This window comes from Thunnus maccoyii, chromosome 10 (assembly GCF_910596095.1).
Source record: "Thunnus maccoyii chromosome 10, fThuMac1.1, whole genome shotgun sequence".
NCBI lineage: Eukaryota > Metazoa > Chordata > Actinopteri > Scombriformes > Scombridae > Thunnus > Thunnus maccoyii.
Window position 1 is genome coordinate 29,748,819 of NC_056542.1, and position 18,214 is coordinate 29,767,032.

Consider the following 18,214-nt stretch of genomic DNA (forward strand, 5'->3'; position numbering starts at 1 on the left):
TAATAAAACAGAAATGTTCACACTCATGCCACCCTGAGCATGGTGAAATGTTGTAAAATCATTATAGATTGTATTTTGAATAATTACAAAAGAACTTGTGTGTGTCTCAGCTCCAGAGTATGTTCAGTCCTGAGGAGCGTCTGACCCGACATGGGGAGCTGTCCATTCGTCCCAGAGAGGACGTGACCATCCACCTGCTCTTCGCTCCCACCAGGGTGGCCTGCATGTTGGCCAAGCTGGAGATAAAACAGTCTGGAGTCCGGCCTTCACAGCCAGGGGTCAAATTCACTGTGAGAATTTGTTGCTCTCCTTTTTTTTTTCTTTCTTTTACTTCTTTTTGTCCTATTTCACTTCCTTTGCTGTCTCTTTGCTATGCTTTCAATTTTTCTATACGAAGACTTGGGCTAAAAGTAAAATTTGGCTCCTGTCCTTGTTCAGATTCCACTTTCAGGCTACGGTGGCACCAGCAACATCATCCTGGAGGACCAGAGGAAACAGGCGGACGGCTACGTGGCAACACTGACAGACATCGCTGTTGGGCGTGTTAGCAAGGTGTGCCTGTGTGTGAGGAACACCGGCTCCAGAGCAGCTTTCATCAAAGCCATGGCCTTCTCAGATGTGCAGTCCCGAAGAGTTATGGAGCCCTCTGTCATCAGCCTGGCCCCGTCACAGTTTGTACTGAAGGAAAGAACACAAGAGGTAGGAGAGAGCATACAAGACTCAAGATCTGATGTTTAGCAGTAACACATAGGGGGAAAAAATAAATGTAAATGATGACTGTGCTTTTGTCTGAACTATAGTTATAGTTTGTAATTTTCTTGCATTGCCTGTCTTATGTATGCTGGAATGCGGTCACTAATTATGTGTGTGTTTTTCAGGTGATCACTGTGCTCATGAAATCCACCCAGAGAGAGCAGAGTCTGTGTCAGGCAGACAGCGCTCTGCTGGCTACTGTCTTACTGTTTTGTGGAGATGAGGTCTCCAGGCAGCAGTACAGAAGGTGAGACCTTGCAACACTTCATTTATTTGTTTTTTATGCTGTTTAAGTAGCAGTGTTGGCAGGAATAAGAAGTAGATAGTTACAAAATCAACCTAAACTATCCTTGATTCAAAACAGGGAAATAGTGAAACATTTCCTGATCATGAGTCTCTCTGGACTGAGTTGATCAATCTTCAGCATGAAAGCACCATTCTGTGTGCTGTAACTGTCAATGTTAATGAACTTTACTACTGTGTAAAATTGGGTTGTTGTCCTCACGAGAATCGGTGCAGAGCTGGAAAAATGATTTTACAAATGCAGACAGTAAGACCAATACAGCTAAAAACGTTGACATTTATAAGACCACCCATTCTTTGTAGTTTCCTCATTTACACAAGCAGTTCCCAGTTGTGGAAACCCAGTGATGGTGGGTTTATCCACTGTGAGTTGTGATTAAAAAAAAAAACTGCTTATAGCGTAAAAATATGTGCAAAAACGACCCCCTGAAACATCATGAAAAGGCCAGGAAAACTTCAGCAGAAAGTCCCCATCGTCCGACCACTCAAACAGCCAGCGGAGCATTAAAAAGACCTTGGAGGCTAAAACCTATTACCTAAATGAGCTAAAGATATGGCTCTGGTAAAGCATTAGTTAAAGAGGTACTGCCCACTTAAACATGTTTTTGAGCTGTAAACTAAATTATGACTGTACTGTGATGAAACACATCAGTGCTGGTGTTAATATTAACATTGACACCAAATTTATAAAAATCGGCATTTCATGAGTTGAAATGTCTCAACCTGTCATCTGCTGTGCAGAAAAGGCGGGGCCAATGTTGACGTATAGTCGACCATTTGGGAGTTCTCTACGTCATGAAACTTATATAAATGGTAGAATGCTAACGCCCACCTCCTTCAGCCCCACTCTTATTTTCAAATATATGCTGATCGAGACAGTTTTAGCTCCAGCAGCTAACAGCACTGCTGGAGGAAATCTCTCCGTCTGTGACTGTCCGTAGGAGGAAATGCTGCTTGCAGCCTCAAAAACAGCAGAAAAGCTCTCCGGCTGACTGTTCCTGCAGTTATCAGCGGGTAAAATTTTGTTTTAAAATGTTAAATCACAGGGTAACTGGAGCTCTACTGTTACTGAACCTGTCCACTGCAGAGCAGCAGCGGACTGTAGCTCTGCAGCCGACAGTCACAGACAGAGATTTCCTCCAGCGGGTCAGTGCTGCTGAAGCTAAAACTGTCTTCATGTGAAAATACACCAAGTTAAACACAGACAGGTTTAAAAATGACTTCTGGCTTGTTTAAATGTTGTTGTTATTATTATTATTATTATTATTATTATTATTATTATTATTATTATTATTATTATTATTAATTCTCTGGCCAAAGGATGTCACTGAGCAACTCCTGCCCACCTGCCTCACACATCAACGCCCTCCTGCCTCCTCTCAGCCAACTTTTTAGCATTTCAAAATAATGCAGTGGGTGAATTTAGGCTCAGACCTGGAGGTGAAGTTACGTTTTAATCCTTTGTTTTGTGATGGTGACCAAACAAATGCTACTAAATGCTTTTCCGCAACTATTCTTGATATGGTGTTATCTTCTCTAACTTTACACTGATGTTACATGTCAAGAAAGTGTGAAAAATGCACCATTACAGAAAGAAAGAAAAAATGTAGCAGATAACAGACTTATTTGATTATTCTTGAATTTAATGTTTCATGAGCTGTCTGTGTAAACAAATGATAATATTGCTTGTTCTGTCTGCATTAAGACAATATACTGTAGTTAGGAATAAATATTTTTTCGCTAAAAAATGGTTGCCCTAAGATCCACAGAAGGAAATTTTGATCTCTGAGTGGGGAAAAAATTTGAGATTCTCATTTTGACCAGAATGGTGCAGCTCTAGCGCTGCTGCCCACACATTTGTATTCTGGCCGATAGTTTCAAAAACACAAACATTGTTTTTAAAGTCATTAAAAGGGCTAATAGTTTGTAGATCCAACTCCAGAGGGTTCTGTTTTGTGAGAAAGCTGTTTTTATTCCCACTACAGTGCATTTATGTTTTGTTCTTTCAGATTGCTTCAGAGCAAACCAGAGGCTGCACAGAAGGCTCTGTCTGACAACAGTCTGCTGAAAAACATCGACTTTAATGAGAAGTTCCTGGGAGAAGAAAATGTTGCAGAGAGTAAGAAGTCACGATCATGAAAAATCAAAATAATCAATTTGGTCCCAATTTAAATCCACCAAGGATGATATTGAAAGTCAGCTGCAATGTTTTTATATTTTATTTTGCTACTCTATTGCTCATTAATCGATGAATGAATAAATCATGAGTGATTTTTTATATATATATATATATATACTATATGTAATGTTCTGACCACTTAGGTAGATCTTTGCAGGAATTTATATTCATATAAAGGTACCAGGGAGGAAAAAGGTTTTATTTGAAAAAATTGTTTATGATAACTACATCTTTCACTGACAGAATGTTACTGAAGAAAACAAATAATTCTAAAATGTACATATTGCTTGTTGGAATACAGGTCTTAAGATATGCTCTAAACCGTTGGTGGTTCTGTTGTTTGGTTTGACTCTGATTTTACTTTCTTGTAGCGTACAACCTGCCCCAGCGGCCAAATGAGGCCCACATCTTCTATGGAAACATGAGTAAGGTGGCTGTGTTGTTGCTGGGAAGTACAAAGAGCACAGAGTGTGAGGAGAGCAACCACAACGAGCTGCTGCTGCCCTCAGAGACAGACAGGTAATGTCATACATATCAAATATCACCAACATACTGTAACATACTAGGCCCTGGTTACTATAACTACTGACTTTATGATATTATAAAAGCAATATGTCTAAGGGTCTGCACATTTTTATACTCAACATTGTTTTGTAAGATAAGATTCTGTCCATTGTTTGCATTTTGCATCTCTTTGATAACCATGTGTTATGTTAATTCCCAGTGCTTTGGCAAATGGCAATGTGTCTCTGGACGTGCTGCCAGTGAAGGGTCCCCAAGGTCCAGCAATGAGAGTGGCAGAGCCCACGTTAAAGGTACCAGAAGCCCTTTTATGGTTCCTTGCTATGATTGTAGATCATTGTGTCAACTGGATGTGATCAAGGAAAGGTTCACTGCATTTGACGGAAAATAAAGTCTTTGAATGTAGAATGGCTTTTTCCCCCCGCAGGCTTCAGAACCATTACACAGGCAGTCCGAGTCCTGGACCATCCATCCAGAACAACTTGTGCTCGCAGCTCCTACTATCAGTGAGTGGAATATTGATTCCAAAAGTGTTTTATGAGGTGAAATTTTATCACCTAAGCTTTGAATTCTACTTCAACATTTAGGAGTGTGGTTGTTGAAGCAATCCACTCCCAGCTGTAAGAGACTGACTCTGCAATTGTATCTAACATTACTAATACCCAGCAGCTTACACTTTAATTGTTGTGTTGTTTTTAGATGGTTCAGCCACCACCAGTCAGGTTCAGATCCGGAACAACACATCCAGAGAGCTGAGCTTTGATTTGTCCTGGCCCGCTCACTGCCTCACAATCACCCCTCAGCATGGTGTCATCGAGCCACAGTAAGAGCACACTCAAACTCTCGGGGCCTTTTGGTTTTTCAATGAAATATGTTAGCTACAGTAAGCTAAGTGCCTAAGCAGGGTCAAAGTTTTTAACACAGGCACCTTTGCTCTTTATCCTTCATGTTTTATTTTCATGTCCACACTGTGTAGACAATATTACCAAATGACAAATCTTCTCACTGCTTTACCTCTGTCTAAACTAAATGTAATAATTGTATTCTTAGTACTGTATATGCACAGTATGTAACTGCTGCAGCCCAGTCATTAAAACTATTATCATAGCTACACAAGATGAACGATTAGGAAGAACATGAAAACATAATCTCTTTGACTGTGTCTGAATTTGGTGCTTAAATTTATCCACCTGCGTCTGATTTCTTTGTTATCGTCAACTAAGGTGCCACCTGCAGATTTTGATCAGTCCCAACCCCTCACTAGCAACCAAATCTGCCCTGCTGCCATGGAGTGGACAGATTTATGTCCAGTGTGATGGTCAACAGAAGGTACAGAACATCCACTCATCAAGAATGACAAGTCATTCACGAATGTTGTCTTGTGCTGTGAGAATTTAACATGAGCAAAACATGTGTGTTCAGTTTATCAAGGTCCAGATCCGTCGGGACCTGGCTCTGGATGTGTCAGCTGCCCCAGCAGATACCACCCTGTCAGCCTTGGCTCCTCAGGCTGCCACCCCTGTGCTGCCTGCAGCCAGGTTAACCACTAAACCCTCGCTCCCCTCACAGGCCCCACTGCTGCTACCTCAAGCCCTGGTGGAGATCAGCAACAAGACCATCATCTTCCCCACCACTCCTTCAGGGGAGACATCAGGTAGGAAGTTGACTGGCTTAATTCTGAGCTGAACATGAATACATTGTGGTCAAGTCTGAGTACCTTTACGACAACTATCTGCAAGAAGCTGTAGTGTGAAATACCCTCTAGACTGGGAGTTTATGTTGTAGTCTGTAGGCAGCGCACTGTGTGAATATTCCTGAGGGAGACTCAAACTCTGTGTTGCACTTCAGAGGCCCAGCTGGAGGTGGAGAACGGCGAAGTGGAAGTGAGGTGGTACCTGTCATCATTTGCTCCTCCATATGTCAAGGTGCTTTTTTTTTTTTTTTTTTAATCTCTTTCTTCTCTCAATTCTTTCATTCTGTTTACTGTTTTTCTGTTTGTTCTCGTTAACGTCCCTCCTGTGGGAACAGATGCTTGTGCTGCTTTTGTAGGTTGTTCCCAATTTCTTTTCAATTTCATTTTCTTCTTTTATTATGGTTCACTTGAAGTGTAGCTAAAATTATTCTCTTTTGTTGCGTGGCTCACTTTGGTAATGAGTTTGTTTTGCTGGGTAACACTGTTGACGTTCTTAATTTAATCTTGTAGTTGTGTCTTGTTTTGGCCATTGTGTGATAGCAGTGACTCAAGTCAAGCTGTGGTCTCTTCTCTCTCTCCTCAGGGGGTTGACAACAGTGGAGATGTTTACCGGGCCACCTACACCGCTTTCAGATGCTGCAGGGTCTCAGGCACTCTGGGAGCCCACGAGAAGATGCAGGTAGTCACTCGCACACAAGTACACTTGTCAGTATTATTTAGTGAAAGGTATTTTCAAGGAGCAGGATAAGAGTTTCTGCAGGTCTCACAGAATGCTTCATGGATGCAATAGCTTAAGTTCTGGTCTACCTGTCAAAACCATTTGCCTACCTACCAGTTGGCTCGCAGAAAACAATATTTTCCATCATTACTAGACTTACTCTAAAATAATACTGTATCCTTAAAAAAGAGGTGTAACAAGTGGTTTCAGAATTCCTGGGCCATAGTTGGTTCAAACTATATTTGGTTGTAAAACTGAAGTTTTTAAAATAGTAGCCAATAGCTAGTCGCCTTTTAGTTGCTTTACTCTATTGAAGTGTTGTTGGTCCAGCCTATGTTGTAAAAATAATCTTCATCTTTACTATAACAATGACTTGTATTGCTCATATTTATTCATTTTTAGAGATTAATAGTAGAATAACACAAAATGTGGCAAATAATTTCATTGCCATTCTGCTTTAATAGTCAAGGATACTTAACATGTTAAAATTTAATCTATATAAAAATCTCTAAATATCATAATAGGTACTTATAGTATATTAGGTAATTTGCAGTTTTTATCATTTACTCACATTTTAGATCACATGATTTTTTCAGTTAGATTGCAGTGGAGATCAACAGTAACCTTTCTAACAACATTTTAACTTGATCACATCAGGATAAGCACATGTGTAGCTGTTAACATCAGTGACGGCTGTGTTTCATTCAGGTGTGCCAGTAAGCCGTGCTTTTGAGACATAATAAACACGGCCCTGGACCTGGTACATCAAAATGGAACACAGCTATAATTACTACTGACAGGTCCAAAGGTGTATAGACCTTGAGTCACTAAGTGCTGTTCTTTTGGGAAGAAACATCAAACAACCTTTGCAAACACAGTAAATCCGGTCTTGTTTGTGATACACTGCAAGCCTGAAGAACCTTTACAGCATCTTGTCAAAATATTGAATAATTCATGCAAAACAGGTTTCTGTCTGGGACTAGTCAGTTGTACCCAGCCTTTACTGTGAACCACTGTGAAACATCTGCTGCTTTTCAACCTTTCTATACTTATACTATGTCCTTTCAATCTGTCACAGTTTTCAGTGGATGATTACAATTTAAAACATGATTTTCTTATACATTTAAATATTTGATTGTTTCATATGCTTAACTTAACCTACTAACCTCGCAGCAGTAAGACTATATTGAGTGATGAGGCAGTTAAAAAATGAGATTTTCCACCCAGAAGCCAGTCGCTGTAAGAACATGTGTGAATATAACAAGCATTTATATGGTTAAATAAATCCTGATTGTGATTTCCTCTAATGTTTCTCTTGCTCTCACAGGTGCCTATTACCTTCCTGCCAAGGGACCGTGGGGACTATGCCCAGTTTTGGGACTTGGAGTGCCACCCTGTGTCTGAGCCCCAGCAGAAAACCAGAATTCGCTTTCAACTCTGTGGCACTGTGAGGACTTATTTATTAGTTTTGGGGCCCAGATGTCCATTTTTTTTTTTTTAACCATTTTTTACTTTAATAATGTTAGAGAATTTATTTTGCCAAACCTTAGTTACCGTCTGTACCTTTTTTTTCTTTTCTTTTTTTCTTTATTTTTCATTCAATTTACTTCCATCTATACTTTTTGTATTTTGTACTCACAACTCATCCCTGAATCCTTAGCTACTGCATAAATCACTTCTATTGAACGTTTTTATTTCACTCTTATAACAACATTAATATTACCACCGTGTTCTTATTTGCTCTCCTTAGCTGTGCTTCCTTTGCAACAGAGTAATGGACTTGATTGAAGCTGTGTTTTCATAATGACAACAAAGCAGAAAAATGTCCAGATCTACATTTATTTAACATTTTATTAGGACTTGCATGTGCTCAGCAATGATATTCATTGTCAAGTTAACACTCCCAAACCATGTGTACATGACTATTGTTCCCTGGGGAGTACACTTTGAATACATTAGCTTCCTTTAAAGCATTAGAGTGTGTCATTACCTTTTTTTTTATCAGCTTAAAAAAAATCTGCATGTATGGTAGCACCTTGACTATGGCTTTGTAGTGTTAGTGACAGAATTAACAAATGAGAAAAGTGGGTTGTGGGATGGTAAGGAGAGCCACCCTGCTGAGATTGGCCTGCGGGCTTCGCGTGTGTGCCGCTTTAATGTGAAGTGTTATGACAGACCCAGTTAACTTAAGAGCATACACACACAGCAAGTGGGAAGTCGAATAGATGGCTCTACATAAGTAGGTTAAGCGGTTATGATGGTAATGCTTTTGTTGTTGTTGCCATATACAGTATTTCTTAGATGCAGTATTAAAGCACAGTGCCCATTCTATCAAGAGATGCTAATCTGATGCTAATGTGTGATTTGTTTGTCAAAATGTCTGCATATGATAACTTAAATGTGTCTCAGCACCAATAACATGAAGTCAAATGTGTTGTTCTGGATGTAATTAAAAGATGACAGCTGCTTCTCTCCAGTGCATTTCACTAGTCAACAGTCTTGAAGTGGTAAAGAGATGGATTATAGCAGCTAACTAGTCTAAGATCTTAATTTCTGTCTGTATGTGTCTATAGGGGATAAAGTCTGGACCAGTGGAAGGACCACAGGAAGGAGACTGCTCTCTGGTAAAAACAGAGGCCGCAGTTAAGACCAGGAAGAAAGCTGATGCCTCAGCAGGCAAAACCAGGTAACAATTACATGCTCATAACGCTGACCAGCATCTCCCTGTGGTATAACCTAGAAGCCAGTGTAGGAGACATCATAATATCAATGAAGTGACCACTGCAGGTCATCTTGGGGAACGGTGCTCCTTATTTTGTGTAACATGATTCTCAGTTACACACACAAAGCATAAATGTCGCTATTTTAAACTGGCCGTCTTTAAGAGATCCAAAACTTAATTGACTATTGTAAGTTAAATGTACAGTAGGTTCTGTTTTAAGATAAATTGTCTAGTCTGTAAATCGTAGTTTTTTTATGATGGTTATGGTTCTTTAAACTGGCATGATTTGTAATTCTCAGCCAGGAGGAGGCTGTGCGGAGGGGTGTGTATTCTCCTCAGGATCTGTACACCTTCCCAGCCACACGGATGGGTGAGTCCAGCACTCTGAAGGTCAACATCCGCAACAACTCGTCTGACACGCATGAGGTGAGGCATGCCCTGTTCTCATGAAGACATACAGTGGGGATTTTTTTTGTGTGTGTTTCTTGCTTACTGCAGCAGAAACTTATATGCAAGAAGAGAAAAGTTAAGCTGTCAGCGTTAAACAAGGAACTATAGAGACTTTGAGGTTTCATTTATAATAAGATGGCAGAAAGTTATGTTTTCAAAACCTTAGATTTAAACTGTGTATATTGTGACTATACTGCTCATAGCAGATGCATGATGACTTAACTGACCTGTACTGAATGATAAATGTAATAACCTCTAACAACTGTCACTGTCTTTGCATGGATTTGATGTGTGGCTTTTCTAATTGACTTGCAGCTGAAATTTGTAAACCCTAGGGAGCCCTTCCATATCAAGCATTCCAAATATTCCCTGAGGTGAGTCAAACGGTCGTTATCCTCAACAGAAACTCAACATTTTACACTTCTTACCATCCAGTAGCAGTGTTACACCAAACAGGGGTTATCTTTATAATGTCTATTTCTGTTAGTGTTTGTGTAGTGTTAGTTTTTGTAGCCTGTTAAAGATAATTCTACTTTGATTTTAAAACATGCACTGTGATGTAACTCTGAGTCTGTGTAACATCACTTTTCCAAATGCCCACTATGAGAGGTCCTGTGAGATGTTGGGGCCTGCAGGATGATACTATTTTCAGTACACACTGGAGACCTGTGGGGTACTGATGCTCTGCCTTACTAAGGCCTTTGGGAGGGGTTGCCTGGCCACAGGTACCAGCTGTGCTGTGCTGTGCTCTGCTGATGTGGGACTGTGTTCAGAATGGGCACAACATGTGTTTGGTATTGAAATAAGACAAAAACAATACGACTGGTTTGGAAAAAAAAGAAGACATACAGACATTTTGTTACTAAAGCATCATCAGACATACATTGTATGTCATGACATTTTTATCTCCAGTGTTGCCATGTGTTAACCTGAGGCACCAGGTGGTTTGTTACACAGAACCATCTGAGACGTCGTCAGGCAGAAGGGCAGGCAATTTCAAAAACTACTCGGCAGGTGATTGGATCTAGCGGATCAGCGTCTTACCTTGCAAGGCAGCTGGATTCACAAGATCACGTGAGAATCTTCATAGGACGCTGAGTGGTTCAGACACTAATGCATAACTTGAAACCTGACTAGATGGATTCTCACGTGATCTTGTGAATCCAGCTGCCTCCCAAGGTAAGCCATGTGTTGCCACAACCTGAACCTGACCCAGCACTAGGTGTGTTGTGAGCACTGCTGTGTGTGGATTGGTGGTAGCCATGGGGTGACCTCAGCATGTTGTTGCTCCCTTCACATACATACTGTTAGTTTCACCACATCCACACTCAACACAACGTATCCACGCTGCTCCATTTAATGTCTAAACATTTTGTCGTAATGTTTTTGTGCACATGGATAAAAATGTAACATTTGTCTTTTTGAGTTTAGTGCTGTGATATTATTAATTATGTCATGATTCATATAGTGCAACCCTAAGGGGGATGTGAAAATGCATGTGTATGAGTGCTGCTGCACATGTCAATTATTCATGCTTTTAGCATTACAAATTGATATAATTGTCTATTCATTAAGTTTCGTTCTTCTCCCCCACCCATTAGATCACAGCACTATCTGAAGCTACCCGTCCAGTTCAAGCCCAGCACTGCAGGCAGACACGCTGGCTTGCTGCTCATCCAGTCAGAAACAAGTGGAAGTCTTGTTATTCAGCTGACCGGTGAGGCATTGCCTTGAATTCACCATCTACCATCCTCCGCCACCTCCTCATGCATGCTGGCCGGCTGGCTTTGGGTGGATGCTCTTCTCTGTACTATTCATCATGGGATGGATGAGAGTAACAGGAAAAAAGGAAAAAAAACTGCTAAGGGTCAAATAAAAGCAACACTGGACTTAAATCCTTCCTCGTCATCATATTTAGAGACGGTCCAACGATGTAGACGGATTAACTAAAGATGAGACTCTGCCCCATCTGCCTCTCTCCCTCCACGCTGGATAAGGCACAGGTGTCCTCAGCTGGCCCATGAAAACTGATTGTGCCTGTTTGTTCCTGAAACTGAGTGATTTGGTCTGACTGGCTCACAATTAGTCTGCACTGCTCTGGCATTTCAGAGAGCTAAATGATTTTTGTCACTTGACTCTGGATCTGGTATTTGCCTTATCCCTGAGTCATATCACAAGGCAGCATTGTTGTTGCCATGGCCCCTGTCAGACAGGAGCAGTACCAGTTGGGATACGTTGGGGATTATTTTGAGTTGGTCACACAGGAATGCCTTTGTCTCTTGTTTCGTAACACGCCTGCAGGGATTTTTTTTTTATTTTTTATTTTGGAAAAGCCACACAGTGTTGCTTTTCTTGCCATAATCGAAATAAAGTAGAATATAGTAGAAATCTGAAATGGGGGCCTGGACACAAACCTGGTGTGGTCATTTCTGTCATTAACTCATGATTCTAAGAAGACCACAGGAGATTGAAGGATTCTGTTTATCAGCAGTCACTTAGATGTAAATGCATATCTAGGTCTTTGTACATTTCAGAATATTTTCCTAATCTTCCCTGCTGGTGTGGTTTCTATGGAAATGGCTCCTCATCATGCACAGTGGCCTTTGTCAGCACCATGTGTTGACTTCCCAGCAACCTCCAAGACTCGTTCCAAACAGTCCAGATGTACTTAATTCAGCCATGATCAGGGCAGCTCACAGCAACATTAGGATGGTTAATGATTGTTATTACATGCTAAAAGAGTTTCCTCTGGTGGGGTTTTTGTTCGGCAGCTTGCCAGGCATGCTTAGTATGGTTACCATGGCAAAACCGTGTTAATCACTGTTCCAGTCACAGAAAATTAGCTCCCCATTTCCTCTTTTGGCTCTGGGGCACATGGCCAAAATTGCTCAGGGGCATTGGATTCACATCCATAATCAGTTTTGGAACTGGAATGGCATAGGGAAATGTATGTAAACTTGACTAAGGACGTATTGTGAACCTGTGAGATACCACACATTGTGACAACACTTTAGAAATTTAGAACACTAGTGTTGAGTGTTATTTTCCTGCTTTTGTAATGAATTTTAATATGAAGACAATATATTGTCACAGGTTGCCCACAACATGCAGTGACACGTTTTGATTTACAATTTGCACACACTTTAAATAGTATATTATGTAATATATTGTTGTATGTACACGTTTTAAATAAAGTTTTGTGATAAATAGCTTTGTTTTCTTCAATATATTCAAATCATATTGTTGTCAGAGGGGTAATGGTTCGGAAAAGATGATTTATGAAAGAGATATGGCTGATATATATAGAGATATGGCTGATAGGTATCTAGCAGTTTACTCCCTTCCCTGTTACCTACATAATGTAATATAGTCTGAAGTAAAATACATTTTAATGTGTGTTAATGTGAAGTATCTTAACACATCGTTCTGTTAATCTCTGACTATCAACACCAAACACTGACCTCATTAGGAACACTGTAGAAAATGTAAGTATCCACCAACAGATAAACAAAATATCTTTGAGGGTAATTTTGATGCCATGCAGCAATATTCTAGAAGGAGTGAGAATGACAAAGTACCTGCACTGTTTCCAATATGAAGTCAATCCACCATCAAGCATAACAGTCTGGAGGCACATATGGCAGAGTGGTGTGAGCAGCATCCATCAGTCAGGATGCAAGTTCACACGCTGCCTTGTGTTCAGTAACATCAGCATTTGAACAAGCAAGAAGAAAATCATGGTTTTAAAATACCCTTAAAGGACAGGTTCACAATTTTTTGAAAGTCTATCTTGAAACAACAGTTAGGAGCCCAAATGAAGATTGAAGCATGTTTTTCTTGTTGTAATGATTCCTCCTGTTCATACTGACCATTAGAAGATCCCTTCATAATGCACTTACAATGGAACACAATCCACAGTCCCTCTGTGTAAAAATGTATTTAAGTTTATCTGAAGCTAATATGAAGCTTCAGTCGTCCAAATGAGTCAAATCAAGTAGATATCTTTCAACGTTAGTCTTTTTAGTGCCAAAGTCCCTCTTTTTATTACTATACCTCCACTGCAGCTCAACAGGGAAACACTGTCTGAGGAAACACAAAGAGGGAATTTGATGCTAAAAAGACTGTAAATGTGGCAGATATCCACTTGATATGACTAACTCAGACTGCTGAAGTCTTGTACAATCTTTGCATCAATTTTTAAATACATTTTTGCACAAGATGACTGTGTGGACACACTGTGGATTTTGGTCCCCATCACTTACATTGAAAGCACATTTGAAGGAATTTTTTAATTAGCCAGTATGAACAGGAGGAATGATTACAGCGACGAAAACCTATTTCACTGTTCATATGCGCACCTGACTTGTGTAAGACAGCGTTGAAAACTTGTGAACCTGTCCTTTAATTGAGGCACTGCTGCTGCTGTGCTTCAGATCCTGACCTGTGACCTGGGGAAACTATCACACCATGATCCCTGCAGACAGCAGGCTGCGGTACTGCCTGGGCCCTGCAGGTGTCGCCAAAGCTTCAGCAGCAGCGTGTCTGTCAGCAGCATGTACTGTACAGTGGGGCAGCTGGGCTTTATTTTGCTTCCCAGACTGGAAACCACTGTAGTGCAGTTGGACTTGACGTCTAGCAACACAACATCACAGACTTTACACACGCAGACTCGGCGACTTAGCGCGTTATCCGCTGCATTAACAGGTAGGAAGGCTGCCACATTTCTGTTATTTCTGTACACTGATTTATTTATTTTAATGCATAATGCTGTATCGTAGGCGGCTGCAGAAATGTTCTGGTTATGCTAGCTGGTGAGGCTAAACGCACGTCAGGCTGTCCGGTGTGGGCTCTGACTTTGGGCCAGACAGTGGAAGTTGCTGTGCAGAGTTGGGAGCTGCTTTCCAAGCTGCGCCAGACAGCACAGCTAAGCTAACGCGGCTAAGTTAGCAGCATGCAGGCTAGCCCTGGCTCCCATCCACCCGCCGGGGCCACAGCACCAGCACCGCTGCGTGTCTGTCCCTGCGGGGCAGCGCTGCCTGTGACCTCACCGTTAGCACGGAGCTTTATTACTCAGAGCAGAGAAACACAGAAGTATGTTTTTCTGTCTGGCTGTCTGGTGTGTCGTTAGCTGTCTGTATGATTTAATGAGCAGGCTAGCAGGGCAGCTAGATCAGAGATGTAATACCCCGAGCTGTCACTCAGATTTAGGGCAAGGGGCCACCCAACTTTTTTATGCAGATGAGACACGCGGTGCAGATGATGAGGCGGTGTCACCAAGATGCCTCGTCTGGGATGAGTCGGTACAGAGCAGTGTATAATGTTAAAGTCTGCAGGGTGGGGTGACAAGCACAGTGGGACAGTGAAACATCACCAGCATTCATCCATACATCCTCTCACCATCCTCACTTAAAAAGTGATAATCCCATAAAGCCCCACACCTCCCACACAACACGTCCCCCCCCCTCCCAATGCTCACACTGGGTACCTTGAACAGGAGGATGAATGCGGATTGAATTAAAAGTATCATTCATTCACTAGATGTACTGTCCCAAAACTGACCCTGTTTTGGTCAAGTCAAAGTTATGATAAATTGGGCTGCAGTATCTAAATCAAGCTTGCACTGATTAACTTTTAACACAACAAACCGATTAGCATAATTTTCTTCAACACTTCTTCTGTTGCAAAGATTTGCAAATGTTGTCTCATCACCTCATCATCTTTAAACATTCCCCAAAAAACATAACACAACAAATACACAGTGTCAGTCAGAAGTTTGGACACATCTACTCATTCAAGGGTTTCTCTTAATTTCTACTGTTTTCTACATTGTAGAATAATACTGAAGACTTCTATGAAACAACACCTATGGAATCATATAGTAAACAAACAAGTGCAGATATTGCAAATAGTGTGCAAAGCTGTCATCAAGGCAAACAGTGGCTACTTTGAGGAATCTAACATAGGAAAGATATCTTGGTTTGTTCACACTTTTTTTGCTTGCCACATCATTTCATATGTGTTATTTTATAGTTTTGATGTCTTCAGTTTTGTTCAACAATATAGAAAATAAAGAAAAACCCTTGAATGAGTAGGTCACTGTATATTATGACCACTATAAGTTATTGAGTCTTATAAAAACACTGATCTATATGTGACACTGCACAGTCTGTCAGCTCTACTCCAGCCCTCTGATCAGGTTTACATTCATTAGATTACTCAGCTCTGTTCTCTAGTTCTCTGTTTGAGCTGTATGGCGGACAAGATTTTTTTTTCTTTGGGGGTCTGGTTGAGAGAATTCACGCATTTTCCTCTTTTGCCGGCTGTACATCAGCCCCCTTCCTATGTACCTTGCCTCTGTTTGTGCTGAATGTTTAAGTCGGAGACCTAGAGACGAAGGCGAGTTCATGGATCAATAGAATAGCGTAGGTGCTTTCATGCCTCTCTCTGTTACCTGTTTGTAGTACTGATGAGGGAGTGTTGAGGTAACATTGTTTGAGTTGGGTTCAATAAAAGGTTTTTCTTATACCAGTAGATGATACGTGTACATGTTAAGCATGGAGACTACATGTTGCCAACATGTCAGGGTGTCACACCATTTAAGATGTAGAGGAATTAAAGTATTAAAGGATAATACTGCAAGTGCCAATCATCTATATGTTTTCCTATGCATTATTTCTGCTCATGTTTGGACAGGCAGGAAAGACTAACTGTCATTTATGTTAATACAGCATGAAAGACATTAGACTTTGAAGTGCCCTTCAACCTGTAATCTTTTACAGTAAACTCAAACCTTTATTATAATGGAACAGAGAATGATTTCTAATTATTTCATTAAGCTGAAGTCGAGTGCATTCATATACTGTAAATGTGCACTTTCATTTCAGTCCTTTCCTTTGTACCAGATAACTCTCAGATTTCTTTTGATTGGATGAGTGAAGTCAGGGAGCATGACACACTGTAAACAGGATGATGACACTTATGGTGATTACATCATGCTCTGCTCACTGCCAGTTATCTAACAACATGTCGCCTTCAGAGACTATAAATGTTATCCTTTAGTTTCTGGTAATTTTGGAGCCTTTGACTGCTTGGTTTCAAATCGTATGTTTTTCTTGATAACATTAAATATTGAAGACTAAAGAAGCGACTATCAGAGTTAAATATTGCTAAATTGTGATTGGTGCAAGTAGTATATGACATCATATTCCTCCAATCGAGCCCCGCCCACTTCAAACCATTGAGACGAGCACAGACGAAAAACACAAATACTTAATTATTTATTTCTCTCATGTGAAATAACCAAAACTGCCCTAACTTTGGCATTTGTGTTAATTTGGGAACCCTTTGTTTCTAATAAGAAGCTGATTGAGAAAATATGTTTTAGGGTTTTTAGGGCCTGAACAAACAAGTCCATGTCATATTCTATTATGTGAAAAGTTCATTTAAAGCCACCATATAAGAATACATAAGAATAGTTAGAGAATAAGCTATGGAGACCGAAAGTCCTTTGAATGGATTTTCTAAACTTAAAGGTACCCTGTTGAGATTTTGATTACTAGAGGCGCTACAGAGCAATGTTGAGGTTAGTTGGTACCTGTTTGATTGTGTCTGGTGCGCGAACACAGGGACCCACATGCAAAGAGATACACATCCCTGCTGCCAGTTTATTGTTGTTTCATTGATTTTCAGTCGTGGTGGTGGTGCACCAGGAAAGGCAGAGAAGAAGAACACTTTAAAATAACAAACACTGATGTAAACAATGCAGGTTTTAAAATATTCAAATAAAACAACCTTAATGTTTTATGAGGAAAGAAGTGTACTCGAGATGTCTGTTAGGTGTCAAGGATACACACGGTGAGTTTTGGCGAGTAACAGTAAATGTAAACAAAACTTTGTTTACAAAAAAACCAAAAACTGCAAGACGCCTTTAATGTTGGGAAGAAGTTGAGTTGTGGTTTCACTTCATAGATGTGAGCAGAGGTGTGAATTGTGTTGGAGCACTTGCTTGCCTTACAAACTTTATTGTCACATCTATGTCTAACAGAGCTGGGTTGAATATAGTTGAAAAAGTGTTTTTCTATAGCAACATGGTAAAGATATATATGAAACTCACATAGAAACAAGGTTAAGTTCAGTGCAATTAACTGTGTTCCACTGTTGTACATTACATCAGACCTTTCCAAGCATGGAAACTGAGAACTTAGAGTTTATGATTAGGCTCAAAATCATTCATTTGGACAACACAATTTTTCAGATTTGGCGTGATTGCACAGAAAGCCCTATATTAAAGTCAAAAATATGTTTATTAGTCTTCTTCCTTGACTTGGATGTTTGATCTTCACTGTGCAGAATAATGTATGTGCAGCTTGTTGTCACCTTAAATTTGAGTTAGAGGGAAACTTTGCTTATTTTCAACCAACATTGTATCATTACAATGTAGGTAGAATATGCAAATGAACAATGTTTAACTTACTTCCATGTTGCCTGTACCCAGGCGGTGGACAATGGAGATCTGCTTTAGACTACAAACTACATTTCTGCATTTTCTGTAGTGGTGCTTTCAAGGACGCTAAAATGTGGGTCTCTCAAAACACTCCCTTCCCACGTTACACCAGCGACAGGGAAAAGCAGACACAGAATATCATGCTACTAAATACTTTAAAATATCAGCATATTTGGAAGAAAACTAGTTTTATGATACATGGCCGAAGATTGCGCTGTCAACAGAGTCTGGAAGAGGAAGCGACCACTGGACCGGAGTGACAGCTAAGCTAAGCTAACACAAAAAACAACTCGCTTTACAATATAATGTCAGAGCAGAGATGTGGTGCCACTATTAAAACTTATGAGACCGAATATAGAGCTGTGGAATCA

At 40.4% G+C, this 18,214-nt stretch overlaps 2 protein-coding genes across 7 annotated transcripts in view; both read left to right on the forward strand.

The window, feature by feature from the left end:
- Positions 1-12,549, forward strand: part of cep192 (centrosomal protein 192) — a 32,741-nt gene extending 20,192 nt beyond the window's left edge. For both annotated transcript variants that reach the window (XM_042422799.1, XM_042422800.1), the window contains exons 36-52: positions 111-290; positions 439-699; positions 879-1,000; positions 3,066-3,175; positions 3,607-3,754; positions 3,960-4,050; positions 4,185-4,263; positions 4,457-4,580; positions 4,981-5,086; positions 5,180-5,411; positions 5,606-5,682; positions 6,034-6,129; positions 7,496-7,615; positions 8,742-8,854; positions 9,190-9,316; positions 9,656-9,714; positions 10,942-12,549. In XM_042422799.1, the coding sequence (XP_042278733.1) occupies positions 111-290; positions 439-699; positions 879-1,000; positions 3,066-3,175; positions 3,607-3,754; positions 3,960-4,050; positions 4,185-4,263; positions 4,457-4,580; positions 4,981-5,086; positions 5,180-5,411; positions 5,606-5,682; positions 6,034-6,129; positions 7,496-7,615; positions 8,742-8,854; positions 9,190-9,316; positions 9,656-9,714; positions 10,942-11,074 (2,178 nt within the window). In that variant the 3' untranslated portion in view covers positions 11,075-12,549. The remainder of the gene's footprint in view (positions 1-110; positions 291-438; positions 700-878; positions 1,001-3,065; positions 3,176-3,606; positions 3,755-3,959; positions 4,051-4,184; positions 4,264-4,456; positions 4,581-4,980; positions 5,087-5,179; positions 5,412-5,605; positions 5,683-6,033; positions 6,130-7,495; positions 7,616-8,741; positions 8,855-9,189; positions 9,317-9,655; positions 9,715-10,941) is intronic.
- A 1,278-nt stretch (positions 12,550-13,827) lies between these two features.
- LOC121905235 (low-density lipoprotein receptor class A domain-containing protein 4-like) overlaps positions 13,828-18,214 on the forward strand; it is a 175,401-nt gene continuing 171,014 nt past the window's right edge. For 2 of the 5 annotated variants that reach the window (XM_042423341.1, XM_042423342.1), the window contains exon 1: positions 13,828-14,044. The gene's annotated coding sequence lies outside the window, so the exon portion shown is untranslated. The remainder of the gene's footprint in view (positions 14,045-18,214) is intronic. The other 3 variants (XR_006098378.1, XR_006098376.1, XR_006098379.1) reach the window with 2 other exon arrangements.